Source organism: Salvelinus fontinalis, chromosome 1, assembly GCF_029448725.1.
Source record: "Salvelinus fontinalis isolate EN_2023a chromosome 1, ASM2944872v1, whole genome shotgun sequence".
Classification (NCBI taxonomy): Eukaryota; Metazoa; Chordata; class Actinopteri; order Salmoniformes; family Salmonidae; genus Salvelinus; species Salvelinus fontinalis.
Window position 1 is genome coordinate 36,084,744 of NC_074665.1, and position 22,099 is coordinate 36,106,842.

Sequence of the window (22,099 nt, forward strand, 5' to 3'; positions counted from 1 at the left end):
TGCTCCGCCTTCTCCATTACCACGGGGCCCTCCTCAACTGCCTCCTCCATGGTGACCACATTCACCTGGTTGGCTGGCTCACAAGCCGATACTGAAAAGCATGCATTTAATACACTTTGTGGTGGAAACAAGTGTCATATTTAATTTACCAAAATAATTGAAATGACATGTACAACTGTATTTTGAATGGTTCAAATGATTTGGTTCCAAATGTGACTGGGGACATGGAGAGACTTATTAGGCTACAAATTTTCATTAACCACATATGACCACAAAAGTCTGTGTACAACCAGTTACAGTAAAATAATGTGGTTGTAAATGTGATTGGCTACATGCCTACATCATAGAAAATATACATACATCGTAAGAATTATAATTACTAGTCATGCCACTGTGGGAATCTGGGAAAAATAAAAAGCCGAAAATGACAAACACAGGTCGATAAATGTAGATGGAGATTCCGGCACTCTCCTGGTGCTTACAGTATTATTATTCATTTTTTCATATATATTGCAGATAGATTGTAGCTTCCATCAAAGTACTTGTCTGCATAATTTCCAATCCCCTATATATATTTTTGTGAATATATATTTATATACAGTACCAGTCAAAAGTTTGGACTCACCTACTCATTCAAGGTTTTTTCTTTATTTTTACTATTTTCTAAGACATCAAAGAATACATCAAAACTATGGAATAGCACATAAGATAATCATGTAGTAACCAAAAAAGTGTTAAACAAATCAAAATAGATTTTAGATTTTAGATTCTTCAAAGTACTCACCCTTTGCCTTGATGACAGATTTGCACACTCTTGGCATTCTCTCAACCAGCTTCACCTGGAATGCTTTTCCAACATCTTCAAGGAGTTCCCACATATGCTGAGCACTTGTTGGCTGTTTATCCTTCACTCTGCGGTCCAACTCATCCCAAACCATCTCAATTGGATTGAGGTCGGGTGATTATGGAGGCCAGGTCATCTGATGAAGCATTCCATCCCTCTCCGTCTTGGTCAAATAGCCCTTACACAGCCTGGATGTGTGTTGGGTCATTGTCCTTTTGAAAAACAAACGATAGTCCCACTACGCGGGAACCAGATGGGATGGCGTACTGCTGCAGAATGCTGTGGAAGCCATGCAAGTTAAGTGTGCCTTGAATTCTAAATAAATCACTGACAGTGTCACCAACAAAGCACCCCCACATCATCACACCTCCTCCTCCATGCTTCACAGTGGGTAACACATATGTGGAGATCATCTGTCCACTTACTCTGCGTCTCACAATAACACAGTGATTGGAAATAAAAATCTAAAATTTGGACTCGACAGACCAAAGGACAGATTTCCACCGGTCTAATGTCCATTACTCGGGTTTCTTGGACCAATCAATGGTGTCCTTTAGTAGTGGTTTCTTTGCAGCAATTCGACCATGAAGGCCTGATTCACACAGTCTCCTCTGAACAGTTGATGTTGAGATGTGTCTGTTACTTGAACCCTGTGAAAAAATGTTGGGGGCTGCAATTTCTGAGGCTAGTAACTCTAAAGAACTCATCCTTTGCAGCAGATGTAACTCTGGGTCTTCCATTCCTGTGGCAGTCCTCATGAGAGCCAGTTTCATCACAGCGCTTGATGGTTTTTGTGCCTGCTCTTGAAGAAACTTTCAAAGTTCTTGAAATTTTCCGTATTGACTGGCCTTCATGTCTTAAAGTAATGATGGACTGTTGTTACTCTTTGCTTATTTGAGCTGTTCTTGCCATAATATGGACTTGGTCTTACCAAATAGGGCTATCTTCTGTATACCCCCCTACCTTGTCACAACACAACTTATTGACTCAAATGCATTAAGAAGGAAAGAAATTCCACAAATTAACTTTTAAGAAGGCACACACCACCACACTCGGGACTCTGACTCTCTATTGGTTACACTGACTTTTGGCCTCCCATCCTATTCTAACCACCTTTGTATTCATGTTACATGATGAAGTTGCTGTACAATATGATCTTGTTGCATCTGATGCACATTCAGATGTCATAAATCAGCACTGCAGAGCTCTCTCTGTCCTATCCCGTGCCGTGATTGTATTACTGTTGATGATATCTGGAAATGTACATGTACACCCTGGCCCATCTGTCCCCAAACAACTTGATTTGCTGGTTTTAAGTATTAAACTTTCAAATAGCTCTTTGTTGACTGTTGCTGGGTGCTATCGTCCTCCATCAGCACCGGCCTGTACCCTACCTGCCTTAAGCTCTCTCCTGGCCCCTTACACTAAGTCTGAAGTTGTCCTGCTAGGTGACCTAAACTGGGACATGCTTAAACCACCTGACGAAGTCCTAAAGCAATGGGACTCCCTAAATCTTTCTCAGATTATTACCAATTACACAAGGTATGACCCCAAACATCCAGAAAAGGCTACTCTCCTCAATGTTATCCTCATAAATAATCCTGATAGGTATCAGTTTGGTGCTTTCTGTTATGACCTTAGTGATCACTGTTTTACAGCCTGTGTTCGTAATGGCTGCTCAATGAAACAACCTGTCCTGATTTGTCATAGATGCTTGCTAAAAAACTTTAATGAGCAAGCCTTCCTTCATGAACTGGCCTATGTAAAACAGTACATAGGCCAGATCCCCTCTGTCAAAGATGCTTGTGCCTTCTTTTTTTATATTTTCAGTGGTATTGTTAACAAACACTCCCCCATAAAGAAAATGAGAATTAAAAACAGGTTCAGCCCCTGGTTCGACTGTGATCTTGCAGAATTACTCCACCTCAAGAATTGCATTTGAGGATCGTGGCAGCTAGAGCCTCTCGGTGGATGCTGCAGTGTACCCAAGTGGCGTCGGGAGCAACTGCTTGCTTGCATATCACTCCACTATGTCTCCCTGTCATGGCTTTTGACCATCAGTACAGATACCAACATATCTTGAGTCCATTTGATGTCACAAAGCTGTCCAGTACTTACAAAATATCCTGGAAGAAATAAGTCCCCTACAGCTCACCATATAAGAAGCTTCTAGCCCATCAAAAATCTTCTGCGGCTTATTTTTCAAATTGGCATGTTTCGTTTCTAAATGTCTGAGCAAGAGTGAAGGTTTTATCGAGTTGTGAGATAGTACTTTTGCACATTTAAAATGTATATGTGAATCACATTTTTATTTGGCGTGACAGCTTTGCGCGTACCCCAGTTTGGGAATAGCCGGTATACATAAATGAGGGATCATAGCTTTCACCTGGACAATCTATGTCATGGAAAGAGCAGGTGTTCATCATGTTTTGCACACTCAGTGTATATTTTCCAGTCTGCCTCAACAAACAAAATATCAACAGATGTGCTTGTGACGACAATATTTTCACTCACATGGAGGTATGCATTATACATAGTCTGACAAATTCAACGTTGTTAGATTTTTTCCCTCAGTATTTTTTCAAGCCTCTATTTGTTATTTTGTAGTGCTGTGGGGTCCTACCCAAGGGTTTGGGCACAGCTTGGACACGTCTTTTTGGTTGACCACGGAATTTCTGAAATTGAGGACAATGTGCATCTTTATAATCTATCAATATCAACACAAAAGGCTAATAGTTTAATATCATACTCATACCATCATGTCATATTATGTGAATCATAATTCCAGAATGAGGTAGTACGCAAAGGGTTATTTTGGATATTAAGTTGTCCACGTCAGGAACAAGATCAATAAACTGATTAAGAAGGCTGATTCAGTTATTGGAGTTAGTTATTGGCAGAGAACCAGACAGAAACTGAATATCTGTATAGTACTTCCAATGACTCTATGAGTACTTTTAGTAAATGGCTTGTAATGCCAAAGTGCTCAACAGAAAGATTTAGGAGGTCTGTTTTATTTAAAGACTATACTTGACGGATAGCCTACTTAGACTGGGTTCCTCCATGTTTGTAAAATGTTGTAGGCCTATATTTTATTGTATAGTTGCTATATATTCATAGTAAGATATGATTATTAGGCTCCCACGTCTACCCTAAAAAGTTAAAACGCTGGAACTACGCAATTCTTTTCACTGCAAAATCTAGACAGACAGCGATATCTGATAATCCATGATACATTCTGATCAAATGGCTTGTTATTGTCAGGAAACCATTACAACAGATCAAATATGTTTGACCAAATTTGAAGTTACTGCGTTTTGCCTTTGTAGGGCAGTCTTGCCGAAGTCATATAGTGTTATTGGTTGCACTATTGTCTGGTCACATCCCTGTTGCCCCTGTAGACTTGGACAGTAAGCCTTCACAGTCTAGTCCACTGATGCTGCCGTCGATGCTGTCCCAGTGCACACCGTTAGGCTACAACAGTCATTCTGTGTTTTACCTGACCATCAATAAAGACAGTGAGCTGTGTGACAGTGAACAACCAACACTCTCAGAAAGAGTTTTATCTGATCTTAACCGGTTCAATCTGGAACCTATTTTTAGAAGGTTCCACTACAGGCACAAATGGTGCTCCAAAGCACTCTTTTTTCTGAGTCTACTGTGACTAACATCGCAATATACTGTCAGCAAGGTTTCCTTGAGCAACTACTAAGGCTCAAATATTCTCATTTTTTCTCTCTAATCACTTTAATGGTTATGCAGACAGGACATACCAGTAATATTTAAGGACATACCAGTAAACTAGCTACACTATCACAGATCTAAATAAAATGCTAAATACAATTGTTACTTCTATTATTATACATTATCTGCAGAGTAATTATATTACAAATGACAACACGGTCAATTCCGGTACTACGGAATCAAGGGAGATTGAGATTCACAGTCCATCAATCACAGCCTGCCACTTAAGTCATGAGTCTGAAATAAATCAATCATTTGCTGAAAAGTATTTCCATGTGCGTACACGATTGATATCATTGATTGTCTTTTTACATAAATGATAACAACAGCGAGTAGATTTTTAAACAGCTAGCTAAAAGGCCTACACTCTCACAGGAACCAACAAGCTAAGGTTAATGTTAGTATACAACAACAACAACGTTGGCCAGAGCGAATACAAATCCCTTCCAGCATACAATATGATAAAGCAATACACAAAACTGATTAAGATAAAATAATAGTCTAGAATTATGCGGGTCGAAATACATCAAATACTAGATTGTTGTTAATTTCTTATCCAATAATTGACCTCACTTTTACAGTAAAATAGCTAGCTATGTCCAAATTAGCAGTTATGTTTATTTGTACTAATAGCACAAACTCCGAGAGCATTGAGTTAAGGGATTCAGAAAGGGCTGAATGTGGAATGTGGAAGTGCAACATAGGCGGATGCAGCGGATTGAGACTCATCCAATGCAAAAAAACATATCTCTAGCTCAAACTGGCACATTCTTATTGGTATTTTTGTATTATGCTTATTCGATTTCGATTTCTACATACTACATAATAACATAATTACATAATAATAGTATGTAGTCTATGAAATACATTATTAACCTGCCTTGGGCAATCGGATTTTTAGCCTTGACAAGTTTTAGGAAATACATCTGCTAATTCATAGTAATTTGCAAAAGAAAGCAACGAAAAGGCCACGCAATGCATGCCACCAAAACCGGAATGTACTTTTTATAGCTTTCATTGGAAAGGTCATCAATACAACTCAGATTATGGAAAGCAGAAATGCCAGGTTGAAGATTCTTGTGGATACAGCTACAGAGTTATTAGGGGTAACAGATGTTATTCTCAATATAATCCTAAAGATGGATTGATTCAGCATGAAAGAGGGAACGTTTGAAGAGGTTGGGGGGGTTGGAATGGTTTTGGGGATAAGGGACAGTTTGTTAGATGTTAGTAGGGATTTATATGTTTATTGTTATTAAACGTTTTCTTTATAGTACAGAATTAGGCAAATCATGATTGATCACAAACTCCAGCACAGTAGGTGGCTGCATGCACCTTAAACGTTTGTTGGTGGACCACCATTATAACGTAGAAGAAGAAGAACCTCCAAATGTTGTCTATTATATTGATAAGATATTCGACTGGCCATTCTAACAATGGCAATGCACGTCCTCAAAGATGGAAGGCAGGCGGGAGGAGTCGAGATCAAGTGTAACCATTCTGGTCAATGAAAGGGCAGATACATGTGCGAACAACCGGCCATAGAGATAGATAAAGGACTCATTTTTGTATCTGTGCCTTTATAGCGTCTTTGACAGCCTCAGTGGTGCTGCCCATGCTATCTTAAATGTAAATTTGTCAATTTTCTTCTTCATTGGCTGATTGCTTCCAACTCATAGGACTCACCACCCAGTTAACTAATTTCAAATGGTGGAAGCCCTCAAGGGCAGTGTCGATACTAAAAGGCGTTATATCCATGAGAAGTCCTCTATCTATTTTTATGACAACAGGCACTCCGATATAAAGTCGTTTTTCGGTAAGTTGCCGAAATGCCAGTACGTCCACTTATATCAGTGCATTCAGAACTAACAATCTAACCATTACGAAATGTAAATTCTATCAAATAAGCCTAATGTGCAAATGATCAATTACATTTTTTGCTGACCAAATTCGACACTTTCTCTTTCGTGGACCGATTTTGGTCGGAGTGAAACTTCTCGCTTCACCTCTTCCTCTTGGTAGCTCTGCTTTTACGGCCGCGTAGGGCTTGAGTGACGTTGTACGCATGTCTTCTGCAGTGCGCGCACAGCCTGGCAATGCAGAGAGCGTAGTGCATTCGGTGAGGTCATGTTTGTAGCTGGACAACATAATAGCGAAATTTGTATTATCCTTATAAATAAACTGAATTCATCGTCAAGAACGCGGACTATTGTGGAGAATCGAGGAGTGATCATTCTGTATTTTGTTGACTGAGGTAAGCGCTTACGTTTTTGCGCCGCTGTCCATGGTATTGTTTAGCTGTGGGGGAGGGTCGTTAGCGGCGAATTGCACGCAACTACAGATGCGGTTTGTTGTCAATATATTATAATGGGTCAATGTATTCTATCATATTCACCTAATAGCCTACTTGTCCATGATTCAATGTAACAAGGAAGGCTACCACAATATACTCGATTGTTGGATTGGCATAGGATAGTGCTCAAAATAGGCTATCCCGCTATGTGTAGGTTAATAACGTATCGCATAGACTACATACAGGCTGTAAAAAGCAGGCTATTACCAAAATGCCTGCTTGGGAATTATAGACATACTTGCTACATTTTTAGCGAGGTTGGTTATCGTCATATCATCATCATATTGTCAAGGCGCCGGTGTTTTGTTTTACCTGGCAGCCACAGCCACCGTAAGGGGCGTATAATGGTGAAAGGTCGGCTGGCCAAGGTTATTATGACGGTATTTAAACACTGTGGCTTGTCAGGGCCATTTATAGCAATTGATCACTATTGGTTTTAAACAATCTGAATGGTCAACATCTGAATGGTCAATGTATAGCCTAAGCCTTAGAATCTTCCCTCTGCCACTCTTGAAGTCTTGACAACACCATGACTACAACATTGTTCATTCAGTGTACAGTCAATTAGGTGATAAAGACAGCTATGCCTGGGATATATTTAGGGTACAATAACCGTTGCATAGTGTAGGACTAGTATTTACATATCAAATCAAATTTATTTATAAAGCCCTTCTTACATCAGCTGATATCTCAAAGTGCTGTACAGAAACCCAGCCTAAAACCCCAAACAGCAAGCAATGCAGGGGTAGAAGCACGGTGGCTAGGAAAAACTTCCTAGAAAGGCCAGAACCTAGGAAGAAACCTAGAGAGGAACCAGGCTATGAGGTGTGGCGAGTCCTCTTCTGGCTGTGCCGGGTGGAGATTATAACAGAACATGGCCAAGATGTTCAAATGTTCATAGATGACCAGCAGGGTAAAAAAATAAAAATAATAATCACATTGGTTGTCAAGGGTGCAACAGGTCAGCACCTCAGAAGTAAATGTCAGTTGGCTTTTCATAGCCGATCATTCAGAGCATCTCTACCGTTCCTGCTGTCTTTAGAGAGTTGAAAACAGCAGGTCTGGGACAGGGAGCATGTCCGGTGAACAGGTCAGGGTTCCATAGCCGCAGGCAGAACAGTTGAAACTGGAGCAGCAGCATGGCCAGGTGGACTGGGGACAGCAATGAGTCATCATGCCCGGTAGTCCTGAGGCATGGTGCTAGGGCTCAGGTCCTCTGAGAGAGAGAAAGAGAGAAAGAGAGAGCGAATTAGAGAGAGCATACTTAAATTCACACAAGACACAGGAGAAATACTCCAGATATAACAGACTAACCCTAGCCCCCCGACACATAAAGTGCTGCAGCATAAATACTGGCGGCTGAGACAGGAGGGGCCAGGAGACACTGTGGCCCCATCCGACGATACCCACGGACAGGGCCAAACAGGCAGGATATAACCCCACCCACTTTGCCAAAGCACAGCCCCACACCACTATAGGGATACCTTCAACCACCAACTTACCATCCTGAGACAAGGCCGAGTATAGCCCACAAAGATCTCCGCCACGGCACAACCCAAGGGGGGGGGCCAACCCAGACAGGAAGATCACGTCAGTGACTCAACCCACTCAAGTGACGTACCCCTCCTAGGGACGGCATGGAAGAGCACCAGTAAGCCAGTGACTCAGCCCCTGTAATAGGGTTAGAGGCAGAGAATCCCCGTGGAGAGAGGGGAACCGTCCAGGCAGAGACAGCAAGGGCGGTTCATTGCTCCAGTGCCTTTCCGTTCACCTTCACACTCCTGGGCTAGACTACACTCAATCATAGGATCTACTGAAGAGATTAGTCTTCCATAAAGACTTAAAGGTTGAGACCGAGTCTGCGTCTCTCACATGGGTAGGCAGACCTTTCCATAAAAATGGAGCTCTATAGGAGAAAGCCCTGCCTCCAGCTGTTTGCTTAGAAATTCTAGGGACTGTTAGGAGGCCTGCGTCTTGTGACCGTAGCGTACGTGTAGGTATGTACAGCAGGACCAAATCGGAAAGATAGGTAGGAGCAAGCCCATGTAATGTTTTGTAGGTTAGGAGTAAAACCTTGAAATCAGCCCTTGCCTTAACAGGAAGCCAGTGTAGAGAGGCTAGCACTGGAGTAATATGATCAAATGTTTTGGTTCTAGTCAAGATTCTAGCAGCCATGTTTAGCACTAACTGGAGCCAAAATATAGCCAAAATAGGCACATAGCATTTTATGATCTATTCCATGTATAATATTAACATTTCAAGAACATTTTTAATACTTAGCCCTATGTACAGTTAAAGTCAGAATTTTACATATACATAGGTTGGAGTCATTAAAACTCATTTTTCAACCACTCCACAAATCTCTTGTGATCAAACTATAGATTTTGCAAGTCGGTTAGGACATCTACTTTGTGCATAATTTTTCCAACAATTGTTTACAGACAGATTATTTCACTTATAATTCACTGTATCACAATTCCAGTGGGTCAGAAGTTTACATACACTAAGTTTACTGTGCCTTTATACAGCTTGGAAAATTTCAGAAAATTATGTAATGGCTTTAGAATCTTCTGATAGGCTAATGGACAGTCATTTTAGTCAATTGGAGGTGTACCTGTGATGTATTTCAAGGCCTACCTTCAAACGCAGTGCCTCTTTGCTTGACATCATGGGAAAATCAAAAGAAATCAGCCAAGACCTCAGAAAAAAAATTCTAGACCTCCACAAGTCTGGTTCATCCTTGGGAGAAATGTCCTAACGCCTGAAGGTACCACGTTCATCTGTACAAACAATAGTACGCAAGTATAAACACCATGGGACCACGCAGCTGTCATACCGCTCAGGAAGGAGACGCGTTCTGTCTCCTAGAGATGAACGTACTTAGGTGTGAAAAAAGCAAAACAATCCCAGAACAACAGCAAAGGACCTTGTGAAGATGCTAGAGGAAACGGGTACAAAAGCATCTATATCCACATTAAAACGAGTCCTATATCGACATAACCTGAAAGGCCGCTCAGCAAGGAAGAAGCCACTGCTCCAAAACCGCCATAAAAAAGCCAGACTACTGTTTGCAATTGCACATGGGGACGAAGATCGTACTTTTTTGGAGAAATGTCTTCTGGTCTGATGAAACAAAAACAGAACTGTTTGGCCATAATGACCATTATTATGTTAGGAGGAAAAAGGGGGAGGCTTGCAAGCCGAAGAACACCATCCCAACCGTGAAGTACGGGGGTGGCAGCATCATGTTGTGGGGGTGCTTTGCTGCAGGATGGACTGGTGCACTTCACAAAATACATGGCATCATGATGAGGGAAAATTATGTTGATATATTGAAGCAACATCTCAAGACATCAGTCAGGAAGTTAAAGCTTGGTCGCAAATGGGTCTTCCAAATGGTCAATGACCCCAAGCATACTTCCAAAGTTGTGGCAAAATGTCTTAAGGACAACAATGTCAAGGTATTGGAGTGGCCATCACAAAGCCCTGACCTCAATCCCATAGAACATTTCTGGACAGAAATGAAAAAGCGTGTGCGAGCAAGAGGCCTACAAACCTGACTCAGTTACACCAGCTCTGTCAGGATCACCCAATTTATTTTGGGAAGCTTTTGGAAGGCTACCTGAAATATTTGACCCAAGTTAAACAATTTAAAGGCAATGCTACCAAATATTAATTGAGTGTATGTAAACTTCTGACCCACTGGGAATGTGATGAAAGAAATAAAAGCTGAAATATTTAATTCTCTCTACTATTATTCTGACATTTCACATTCTTAAAATAAAGTGGTGATCCTTACTGACCTAAAACAGGGTATTTTTACTAGGATTAAATGTCAGGAATTGTGAAAAACTGAGTTTAAATGTATTTGGCTAAGGTAAACTTCCGACTTCAACTGTAGGTCATGCCACTTGTAAACAATGTATTATTCTATATTAAATGCAGAAGGAATTTTCTATTTAGGAATTAAATCAGATGCTTACTGTGTAAGTTCCATTGTTATTCAATGCTCAGTTATACTGTATTAATAGTTTCAGATGAGATTAATGATTGTGGATGTTTTGCCAGATGTAAGCTATAGTCAGTTCCTATGGGTGGGACTGCCAGTGTTGAGGAGCTGTTTATCATGTTCATTATGAACACAGTTCATCAGTCATTACAATGGAGTGGAGGCTGAAATGGAGGGTCGCTTACTGTAATTGCAGGGCTGTAGAAGTGTATCAGCTGTCCTAACTCACAGGCCCCTTGATAGACTACCCAAGCCTTCTGACTGCAGAGTGGAGATGGAGAGAGAGGGAGAGCGCAAGAGAGCTGTTCTTGGTGCAGCCAGTCACTGACTGAAATGGAAAGCTAAGATACTGCAGTTATAGCCAGTATTCATCCTTTTGTCTCATACTGATTACTCACAATAAACAGTCACTGTAAAACATGAGCAGGGGTTACTGTTTACTGGTGACTGCAACTCACAGTAACTGACAACACCCAAGAACTAAGCACTTTAGCTTAATGTTGGCGACACAAGGTTATGCTTCATTCATTAACCATTGTGTGTTTGTAAATCATTATACAGCAATTGTTCATTTATTCACTCAGACTTACACTATATATGCATGTTAGTAACTGTATTTGACCCATGCAGGCATATAACCTACAACTAAAAGCAGTAAAGCTAATCACCACACTCCATCCACCCAGTTAATCCATCTGAACAATGATCTTATGACTGCCTGGCTTCTGTCTGATGATTGATATGAGGAATGGTGTGATTATACTGTGACACGGTGTGTGTGTGTGTGTGTGTGTGTGTGTGTGTGTGTGTGTGTGTGTGTGTGTGTGTGTGTGTGTGTGTGTGTGTGTGTGTGTGTGTGTGTGTGTGTAGTTTATCCTTTTTTTCGGATCCCCGTTAGCTTTTGCCAAAGCAGCAGCTATTCTTCCTGGGGTCCACAAAAAACACAAAACATGACAAATAAAAAAACACTGATACACTGATAGACAAGGACAATCACACACATGTAAAATACCGCAATATACAGACAATAAAACAATTTAATAATAATAATACAATACAACAACAAAAATAATGTGTATGTTATTGTGTCTGTGTGCATGTGTTTGTGTGTGTCACCCTTACAGTCCCTGCCGTTCTATGAAATGTTGTTTAATAATTTTGAAGGTCATTTTGCTGTTTGCTTGAGTAATTGGAGATGGAAGGGAGTTCCATGCGATTTTGGCTCTGTATAATACTGTGCGTTGCCGTGAATTCATTTTGGACTTGGGGACTGTGAAGAGACTCCTTGTGGTATATCTTGTGGGGTATGTATGCGTATGTCTTGTGGGGTATGTATGGGTGTCCGAGATTAATGTTATTTGATTACGTAGAAAATCGGACATTTTCATGACAGTAATACTTCTCATTAAAACAAGAAGAGAAGCACACAGCTAGTCTCTCGTCAACCCTCAACTAGGAAAGACTGGCACGCATGTTGTTGATGTTAGTTCTGTATGTGCAGTTAAGGGCCTGCTGCTCTGTTTTGAGACAGCTGCAGCTTTTCTAGGTCTTCCTTTGCTGCACTTGACCATATGACCACACAGTAATCAATATGGGACAAGACCAGAGCCTGAGCAACTGGTACAGTTGATTTTTGTTTTTATAACAGACATACCCCTTCCCATCTTCACAACAACTTCGTCACCCAATGTTATACCTAGGAGTTTAGCTTCCTCAACTTGCTCAAGGGTCACCCCCTTTATACAATCCTCCAGCTGAGGTTTAGGTCTTAGAGAATGTTTCGAACCAAATACAATGCTTTTAGTTTTAGATGTATTTAAGACCAATGTTTGAGTCGGTGTGCATTTTGAGTGTGTTTACTTTGCACAAATGAAACTTTAGTGAGACAGACGGGATGTCAGAGGAAACCTAACGGGCTGAATCATATTTAGCCCTTTTAATGATGGACTAATCACAATGCATGTTTCCGTCTTACCTTCCTTGGGGAAATCACAGTTTTGACAAGATAGGTGAAAGCTAGTGGAATCCTTAATGGCTGTTACCTTCAATGGTAAGGAAGGATGTATTTCAAAATGGATGGAAATCGCTGATTTGACATGTTACAATAGGTGAAAGATATATAGTGGACCCCTGCTGTTAACTATCCATTGAAATACGTATTTTCAATGTAGTCAAATCGGGCCAATGTTTCTGGGATTTAGTCCACTCCAGACTGGGCTTTAAAGACAGGAATGAATACTTAGATCAGAGACAGGACGGTAGAGGGGGAAATGAGAGAAAGAAAGACAATAAGCGAGAAGGAGAAAGAGACTGCAGAGGGAAAATATACAGCATATCTCTCTCTAATTACTCAAGGAGATGGAAAGAAGAGAAGATTGCATGTCACCCGTCTGACATCTCATAACAATTCCCCCCATGAGAAGTAACAAAATACAGAAATCACCACAGGTGATCATAAACACCCATTGGGAGGTCAGTATCAGTGTGACCTCATCCGATTGGACCCTGAGCCCTGAAAAATATATTCCTAGGCTGATGGTTCATATACTAATGTGGTGAGAGATGTAAACCACCTACACTCTTAGAAAAAAGGGTGTCAAATGGGTTATTTGGCTGTCCCTATAGGAGAACCCTTTTGTGTTCAGGTAGAAAGAACCCTTTTGGGTTCCAGCTAGAAAGAACCCTTTTGGGTTCCATGTACAACCCTCTGTGGAAATGGTTTTACATGGAACCCAAACGGGTTCTACCTACAACCAAAAGGGTTGTACTTGGAACCAAAAAAGGTTATTCAAAGGGTTCTCCTAAAGGACAGCCAAAGAACCCTTTTACATTCTAGATAGCACTTTTTTTTCTGAGTGTATGGTTCACACTCAGTCCAGTAGCTTCTGATTATATTATATTCTCCCACCTCATGTTTGTATAGTTAAGGGGACATTACACTCAAAATTCACATTTTGTCAGGCGTTTCAGACCACAAAAGTACTCTTATGTCAAGACGAATCTACATCCCATGCCATCCGTTTAAATCCAGCTACAGTGCCTAGTAAGTTTTCACACCCCTTGCATAGGTGTCACATTTTGCTGCCTCATTATACTTACAGTTGAAGTCGGAAGTTTACATACACCTTAAACATTTAAACTCAGTTTTTCAAATACATTTAAACTCAGTTTTTTACAATTCCTGACATTTAATCCAAGTAAAAATTCCCTGTCTTAGGTCAGTTACGATCACCACGTTGTTTTAAGAATGTGAAATGTCAGAATAATATGAGAGATAATTATTTTTTTCAGCTTTTATTTCTTCATCACATTCCCAGTGGGTCAGTTTACATACACTCAATTAGTATCTGGTAGCATTGCCTTTAAATTGTTTAACTTTGGAAGCCTTCCACAAGCTTCCCACAATAAGTTGGGTGAATTTTGGCCCATTCCTCCTGACAGAGCTGGTGTAACTGAGTCAGGTTTGTAGGCCTCCTTGCTCGCACACGCTTATTCAGTTCTGCTCACAAGTGTTCTATGGGATTTAGGTCAGGGCTTTGTGATGGCCACTCCAATACCTTGACTTTGTTGTCCTTAAGACATTTTGCCACAACTTTGGAAGTATGCTTGGGGTCATTGTCCATTTGGAAGACCCGTTTGCGACCAAGCTTTAACTTCCTGACTGATGTCTTGAGATGTTGCTTCAATATATCCACATACTTTTCTTCCCTCATGATGCCATGTATTTTGTGAAGTGCACCAGTCCCTCCTGCAGCAAAGCACCCCTACAACATGATGCTGCCACCCCCGTGCTTCACGGATGGGATGGTGTTCTTCGGCTTGCAAGCATCCCACTTTTTGCTCCAAACATAACGATGGTCATTATGGCCAACAGTTCTATTTTTGTTTCATCAGACCAGAGGACATTTCTCCACAAAGTACGATCTTTGTCCCCATATACAGTTGCAAACCGTAGTCTGGCTTTTTTTATGGCGGGTTTGGAGCAGTGGCTTCTTCCTTGCTGCCTTTCGGGTTATGTCGATATAGGACTCGTTTTACTGTGGATATAGATACTTTTGTACCTGTTTCCTCCAGTATCTTCACAAATTCCTTTGCTGTTGCTCAGGGATTGATTTGCACTTTTCGCACCAAAGTACGTGAATCTCTAGGAGACAGAACGTGTGTCCTTCCTGAGCGGTATGACAGCTGCGTGGTCCCATGGTGTTTATACTTGTGTACTATTGTTTGTACAGATGAACGTGGTACCTTCAGACGTTTTTAAATTGCTCCCAAGGATGAACCAGACTTGTGGAGGTCCACAATTTTCTTTCTGAGGTCTTGGCTGATTTCTTTAGATTTTCCCATGATGTCAAGCAAAGAGGCACTGAGCTTGAAGGTAGACCTTGCAATACATCCACAGGTACACCTCCAATTGACTCAAATTATGTATTAGCCTATCAGAAGATTCTAAAGCCATGACATAATTTTCTGGATTTTTCCAAGCTGTTTAAAGGCACAGTCAACTTAGTGTATGTAAACTTCTGACCCACTGGGATTCTGATATAGTGAATAATAAGTGAAATAATCTGTCTGTAAACAATTGTTGGAAAAATTACTTGTGTCATGCACAAAGCAGATGTCCTGTCCAACTTGCAAAAACTACAGTTTGTTAACAAGAAATTTGTGGAGTGGTTGAAAAACGAGTTTTAATGACTCCAACCTTAGTGTATGTAAACTTCTGATTTCAACTGTAAATTTAAAAAGGGATGAAAAGATTTTTCCCCCTCCTGATTTACACAACCTACTCCACATTTTCAAAGTGAAAGAAAAATGTGAGATTTTCTAAAATTCTTGATTGCGTATGTCTTCACACCCCAGAGTTACTTGTTTGAGTCACCTTTGGCAGAAATAATTAAAGCTGTGAATCATGTTGAATAAGATTTCACTAACTTTGCACATATCTTGTAGCAATACATATCTTTTGTGTTTGGAAAAATTGCTGAAGCGGTCAATTTGGTTGGGGATCATTGACGGACAGCAATATTCAAGTCTTTTCTCAGATTTTCAAACAGATTTATGTCAGGACTAAGACTGGACCGCTCAGGAACACTCAACATCTATTAGAAAGTCATTCTAAAGTGTCCTAAGTGTTAAAATGTGTGTAATCGTCCCACTGATAAATAAAACTACCACCGTGTTGGGTCTTCAAAAGACTGAGGCAGGTTTTCCTCAAAGTTTTTACATGAGCTTTGCCCCTTTCATATTTATTTTGGGCCTGACAAAACTCCCCAGTCCCTGCCTGTGACAGGCATACCTATATGCTGACACCACAATTCTTGAAAATAAACTCAGCAAAAAAAGAAATGTCCCTTTTTCAGGACCCTGTCGTTCAAAGATAATTCGTAAAAATCCTAAGAACTTCGCAGATCTTCATTGTAAAGGGTTTAACCACTGTTTCCCATGCTTATTCAATGAACCATAAACAATTAATGAACATGCACCTGTGGAACGGTCGTTAAGACACTAACAGCTGACAGATGGTAGCCAATTAAGTTCACAGTTATGAAAACTTAGGACACTAAAGAGGCCTTTCTACTGACTCTGAAATACACCAAAAGAAAGATAGCCAGGGTCCCTGCTCATCTGCGTGAACGTGCCTTAGGCATGTTGCAAGGAGGCATGAGGACTGCAGATGTGGCCAGGGCAATAAATTGCAATGTCCGTACTGTGAGATGACTAAGACAGCACTACAGGGAGACAGGGCGGACAGCCGATCGTCCTCACAGTGGCAGACCATGTGTAACAACAGATGCACAGGATCGGTACATCCGAACATCCCACCTGCTGGACAGGTACAGAATTACAACAACAACTGCCTGAGTTACACCAGGAACGCACAATCCTTCCATCAGTGCTCAGACTGTTCGCAGTAGGCTGAATAGGCTGCCTCTCGTTCTTGCCTCGTTGCTCCAACTCCTCGTAATGTCGCCGTTACGCTTTTGCTGCTTCTATCTCCTCCTTCGGACGGCGATACTCCCCGACCTGCGTCCAGGGTCCTTTTCCGTCCAGGATCTCCTCCCATGTCCACTCGTCCTTTTTACCACGCTGCTTGGTCCTTTGGTGGTGGGTAGTTCTGTAACGTCTCTCGTCGGAAGGCATGGACCAAAGCGCAGCGTGGTAAGTGTTCATTATATTTTATTTCTCAAAAACACTCATACAAAATAACAAAGTGAAAAACTGAAACAGTTCTGTCAGGTGCAGACACTAAACAGAAACTAACTACCCACAAACACAGGTGGGAAAAAGGCTGCCTAAGTATGATTCCCAATCAGAGACAACGATAGACAGCTGCCTCTGATTGGGAACCACACTCGGCCAAAAACAAAGAAATAGAAAACATAGAATTAAAGAAACTAGAATGCCCACCCTAGTCACACCCTGGCCTAACCAAAATAGAGAATAAAAGCCTCTCTATGGCCAGGGCGTGACATCACCCAAAAAAATGAATGGTAAAGATTAGCACTGCAGATCTGTAAATTGCATTATGCGTATCTTCTCTATTCATTTTGGATTGTGCATTTACACTGTAGCTCCTTCTACAAAACAGAATGCCTGGGATGTGGACTTATCTGAAGAGAAGATCGCTTTTGAGGTTTGAAAATATCATCTGATTTTGGAGTGTAATGACCCGTGAGCAGTAATTTTGATAGGACTGAGTGGTTTGAGTGGTGAGGAGAAAACTGGAAATGATCTGTTATTGGCATAGAGGTTTGGAACTCTCTTATTGGTCTATTAACTAATTTACTGCCTGGTGATGTCACCAGCAGGGTTGGGTAGGTTAAATTTGAAATATAATCCATTACAGTTACTAGTTATCTGTCCAACTTTTTTTATCAGTAACGGAACTTTTGGATTACACAAACTCAGTTACTTTTAGATTACTTTCACATTAGAAGAATACATAAATTAATTTTACCATTTGAACGACTTCTATTGCAGGATAAAGCAATGGTAGATTTTACATAGCTGGCCATAAATGGTTTAGTTGGGTTGGTTAACTAGGCTTATTCTAACCCATTGCTTTCTACTTTAATACAGATAATAATATGATTCGGCTATATCTTTACAAAATCAAAGTCTGTCAGATTTCCAGTCAGTCATTCCAATGAATTTAATACCCCTTGATATTCAAGAATAGGACTTGAAAATATAGATAAGGCCCAAAAATCCTTTTTGAATTTAAAGGTAAAGGTAATCCTACAAGTAATCATACATTTGTTTTCCAAAGTATCTGCAATATGATTACCATAACAAAACAAAGGCACTGGGGCGAACCGTGGGTCTGTTTCCCCTAATGCAGATTTGATCTTCAAAGCTAAAAACAAATGCACTTCAGAACATACCGTAGCTACCTGTGTTCTGTATCCTAAAAATATGTTATTCTCTTTCTCTTTCTGTGTGTGTGTGTGTGTGTGTGTGTGTGTGTGTGTGTGTGTGTGTGTGTGTGTGTGTGTGTGTGTGTGTGTGTGTGTGTGTGTGTGTGTGTGTGTGTGTGTGTGTGTGCATGCGGGTCAATAGTCCAGAGAGCATAGTTTGGATGCCCAGAAAGCAGCTCCTCAAGGTTTCATCATGAATAAAAACAAGCGAGGAGAAGAGAGGGAGCTCTACAGTTTAGATGTCGGAGATTCCACCTTCACTGTTCTGAAATGCTACCAGAATCTAAGGCCCATCGGCTCAGGAGCACAGGGAATCGTCTGGTAAGTGTAATCACTATGCAATTACTAGTTACTGAGAAGAAAAAACAATGTGCTGGTTTAAAAAAAAACTATAAGGCCATAGAGACTTGGTACAAGGTACTTTTTGAAAAGGGTAGTCTATGACTGTCAGAAGAGGTCACCTCTTAGTAAATTAAAATTGTTGGATTGGCATAGTCATTTTTGTCTATATATTTTTTATTGTTTATGCTATCTTTTACATTTATGTTGCTACTTTTATTATTCATAAATAATTTACTCTAGGTTCACATCCCTGTTTCATTTTCATATGTTGTTATTTCGTTTATGTGACATGTTTTCTTATTGGTTATCCAAAGGTGATTTATAGAGCTCCCATGTGGACACTCAAATCTTTATGCCTTGATGAAGGCTGACACAATGCCAAAATGCGTTGGAGTTTGTTTGTCATGTTTTTAACTATTTATTTTTTGATTCTGTTGTGAATTTCACCCCAATTTCGTGATATCCATTTGCGAATCAATTATGATCTTGTCTTATTGCTGCGGGAAAGCCAAAGGTCAAGTCATGCGTCCTCTGAAACATGACCCGCCAACCCGCGCTCCTTAAGCCAGTCACACCAATGTGTCAGAGGAAACACTGTTCAACTGCCGACCAAGTCGTTCAACAGGCACCCGGCCCAACATAAGGAGTCGATAAGACGCGATGAGCCAAGTAAAGCCCCCCCGGCCAAACCTTCCCCTAACCCGGACGACGCTGGGCCAATTGTGCGCCGCCCTATGGGACTCCCGGTCACGGCCGGTTGTGACACAGCCCGGGATTGAACCCGGGTCTGTAGTGACACCTAAAGCACTGTGATGCAGTGCCTTAGACCATAGTGCTACTCAAGAGGCCGTTTTTAACTATTTCTAACGAAATGCCCAGGAAAATAAATGCCCAGAAAATAAGTTCATCCCTCCGTTTGCCTTGATGGGCAAAAGTCAACCCCACGATAAATGTTTCTACATTTTTCATTAACTAAGTGGTGTCCTTCATACCCTTTTAGTTTTTTCTGCCTGTCATATACTAGGTAATTACTGTTTTAACAGCAGGTTGTACTAGGTAATTACCAGTAAACAACAGGATACAAAACAAAGTATCACCATGTATTGTTTTCAAATCCTTTTTGCTTGAGGTTTTCGTCTTTTTTTTGTTGCCCCATGAGATAAATTTTTTTCAGATTCAATTAGTTTACAAGGCAACATTAAATTAAAAGCTACATACCAAAGTACCCCAGTTTGAATTTGTCTAAATACTGTGTTGCTTAATCAATGGAGGGTGGTTGATGCCAAAGCTGGTCCATCAATGGCACAATGGACCATGGAATGTTTCAAGGTCACATGAAAAACGTAAAACATCCAATGGAAAGAAACACAAATCAGATATCCATTTAAATTCCTATTTCCTACAGTCTGTATCACCCTGTTGTTAGGGATGTGTTCATGTATTGCCATGCTCTTGGTCTTGCTTTTTCAGTTCAGCGTATGACCACAACCTTGAGAGAAATGTGGCTATTAAGAAGTTAAGTCGGCCGTTCCAGAACCAGACGCATGCCAAGAGAGCGTACAGAGAACTGGTGTTAATGAAATGTGTCAATCACAAAAATGTAAGTCTGCCTACCAACACTGGTCAATGACTTCTTCCTGCTGTTTTATTATATTTTAGGTATGACTCTGACAATTATCCTCAATTATGGTTATGAATGGCCTGGCTGGACATAGAGAGAAACTCTAAGAATATTATTGTATGAATGCATAATGGTACTTTAGAAGGAACAGTAAACAGGCATTTACTTTGGTAGCCCATATAGTTAATATACACACAGCTAAAATGCAGATTCATTCAACCAGCATCCAGAACTGCAGTTACCCGTTTTTATATTTTTTTATTGTTATATTGCATAATACCATTGAAAATTACTTGATTACAAACGTGTTATGATGAAGGACTGTTTTCCTTATATTGAGGAAACTAATTTAGCAAGCATTGTGTATGACTCATGTGTGTTCATGTTGTTACAGATCATTGGCCTATTAAACGTATTCAGCCCACAAAAATCATTAGAAGAATTTGCAGATGTGTAAGTACATTATAAGAAAAGTCTTGAGCCTTTTGCGTAAAACACTGGGGGGAAATCCTCCGTCGAAATGCACCTTCATTTGATGTATAATAACATGATAAACCTTTGACAGTGTAAAATGATTACATGCTGTTAGGAATTAAGACATAGAAGGATCATAGAATTATATTTTAATAGGGCCTGTCTGTCATCAATTAAACAATTACTCAGCTATTACCAGAATAACTATCTGAAATCTCTCTGCATACTGTATCCCTCTCAGTTTAAGCCTTCGAGCTGGCTCCACAGATGTGGGGTGTGTGCGCCTGCTCGGTTTGTGTGTGTGTCTGTGTCTGTGTGTACGCCTATGTGTACACACAAGTGTGTGTGTGTGTGTGTGTATTTTCATCTCACTTCCCACCTGTGTAGATACATTGTGATGGAGCTGATGGATGCCAACTTGTGCCAGGTGATTCAGATGGAGCTGGATCATGAGAGGTTGTCCTACCTGCTCTACCAGATGCTGTGTGGCATCAAACACCTCCACGCTGCCGGCATCATACACAGGGTACAGCTCATACTTGCTCATACACACTAATGCTAAGCTAACAGGTAGACACTGGGTATGGCTCATGCATGCTAACTCTAAGCTAACAGGTAGACACAGGGTATAGTTCACACCAATAACAATAAGCTGACAGGTAGACACAGGGTATGGCTCATACTGGGTAACACTAAACTAATAATGGGGGATTGTTGTATTTCCAAAGATTATACTAAGCTAAAAGCCCAGATTTACAGTAACTCCTCCATGTCAGAGCTGTGATGTTGGCGATATCCACAGGAGAGCAGGAGGAACATGCTAATGATCTAAATACTCATTCAGAGTATTGCGTCTGAAATGTCACCCTATTCCTGGGCTCTGGTCAAATAAATGTAATGTATAGGGAGTGATAGAGGGCCATTTGGGATACATGCTTGGCCCAATGGAGCATGTAAAGTTGATTCAAGGATGGGAAAAAACAAATAACTACCGAGATCATTCTGAGATGAATCTAGATTCTAGAATAATGTAACTGGTTTCTATGTCATCCTACCATGCCGTTTATCTACATGCAAATCTGTGAAAGATGACTCACTACTCAGTAAGTGTAAAATGGAGTGACTCATTACTGTCGTTAAGATGGTGATGATTATGAATGCTGCCCTGTTTTATAATATTATGATGACAACATTCCTATACTCCTACATAGCTTCACTGATGTCCCCCATCTGCCTCTCTCGTTTTTTGGGGAGCATGTTGTTCACTTACTATAATAGCTAAAACAATCTGCCAAGG

General features: G+C 40.6%; 1 protein-coding gene across 4 annotated transcripts in view; it reads left to right on the forward strand.

Annotated features, from left to right (window-relative positions):
- Nucleotides 1-6,640: 6,640 nt before the first annotated feature.
- LOC129853839 (mitogen-activated protein kinase 8-like) overlaps nt 6,641-22,099 on the forward strand; it is a 31,749-nt gene continuing 16,290 nt past the window's right edge. Inside the window, exons 1-5 of one of the 4 annotated variants that reach the window (XM_055920302.1) lie at nt 6,641-6,842; nt 18,508-18,686; nt 20,178-20,307; nt 20,723-20,781; nt 21,190-21,328. In XM_055920302.1, the coding sequence (XP_055776277.1) occupies nt 18,559-18,686; nt 20,178-20,307; nt 20,723-20,781; nt 21,190-21,328 (456 nt within the window). In that variant the 5' untranslated portion in view covers nt 6,641-6,842; nt 18,508-18,558. Of the gene's footprint in view, nt 6,843-15,183; nt 17,582-18,507; nt 18,687-20,177; nt 20,308-20,722; nt 20,782-21,189; nt 21,329-22,099 lie in introns of those variants that run through there. The other 3 variants (XM_055920285.1, XM_055920293.1, XM_055920276.1) reach the window with 3 other exon arrangements.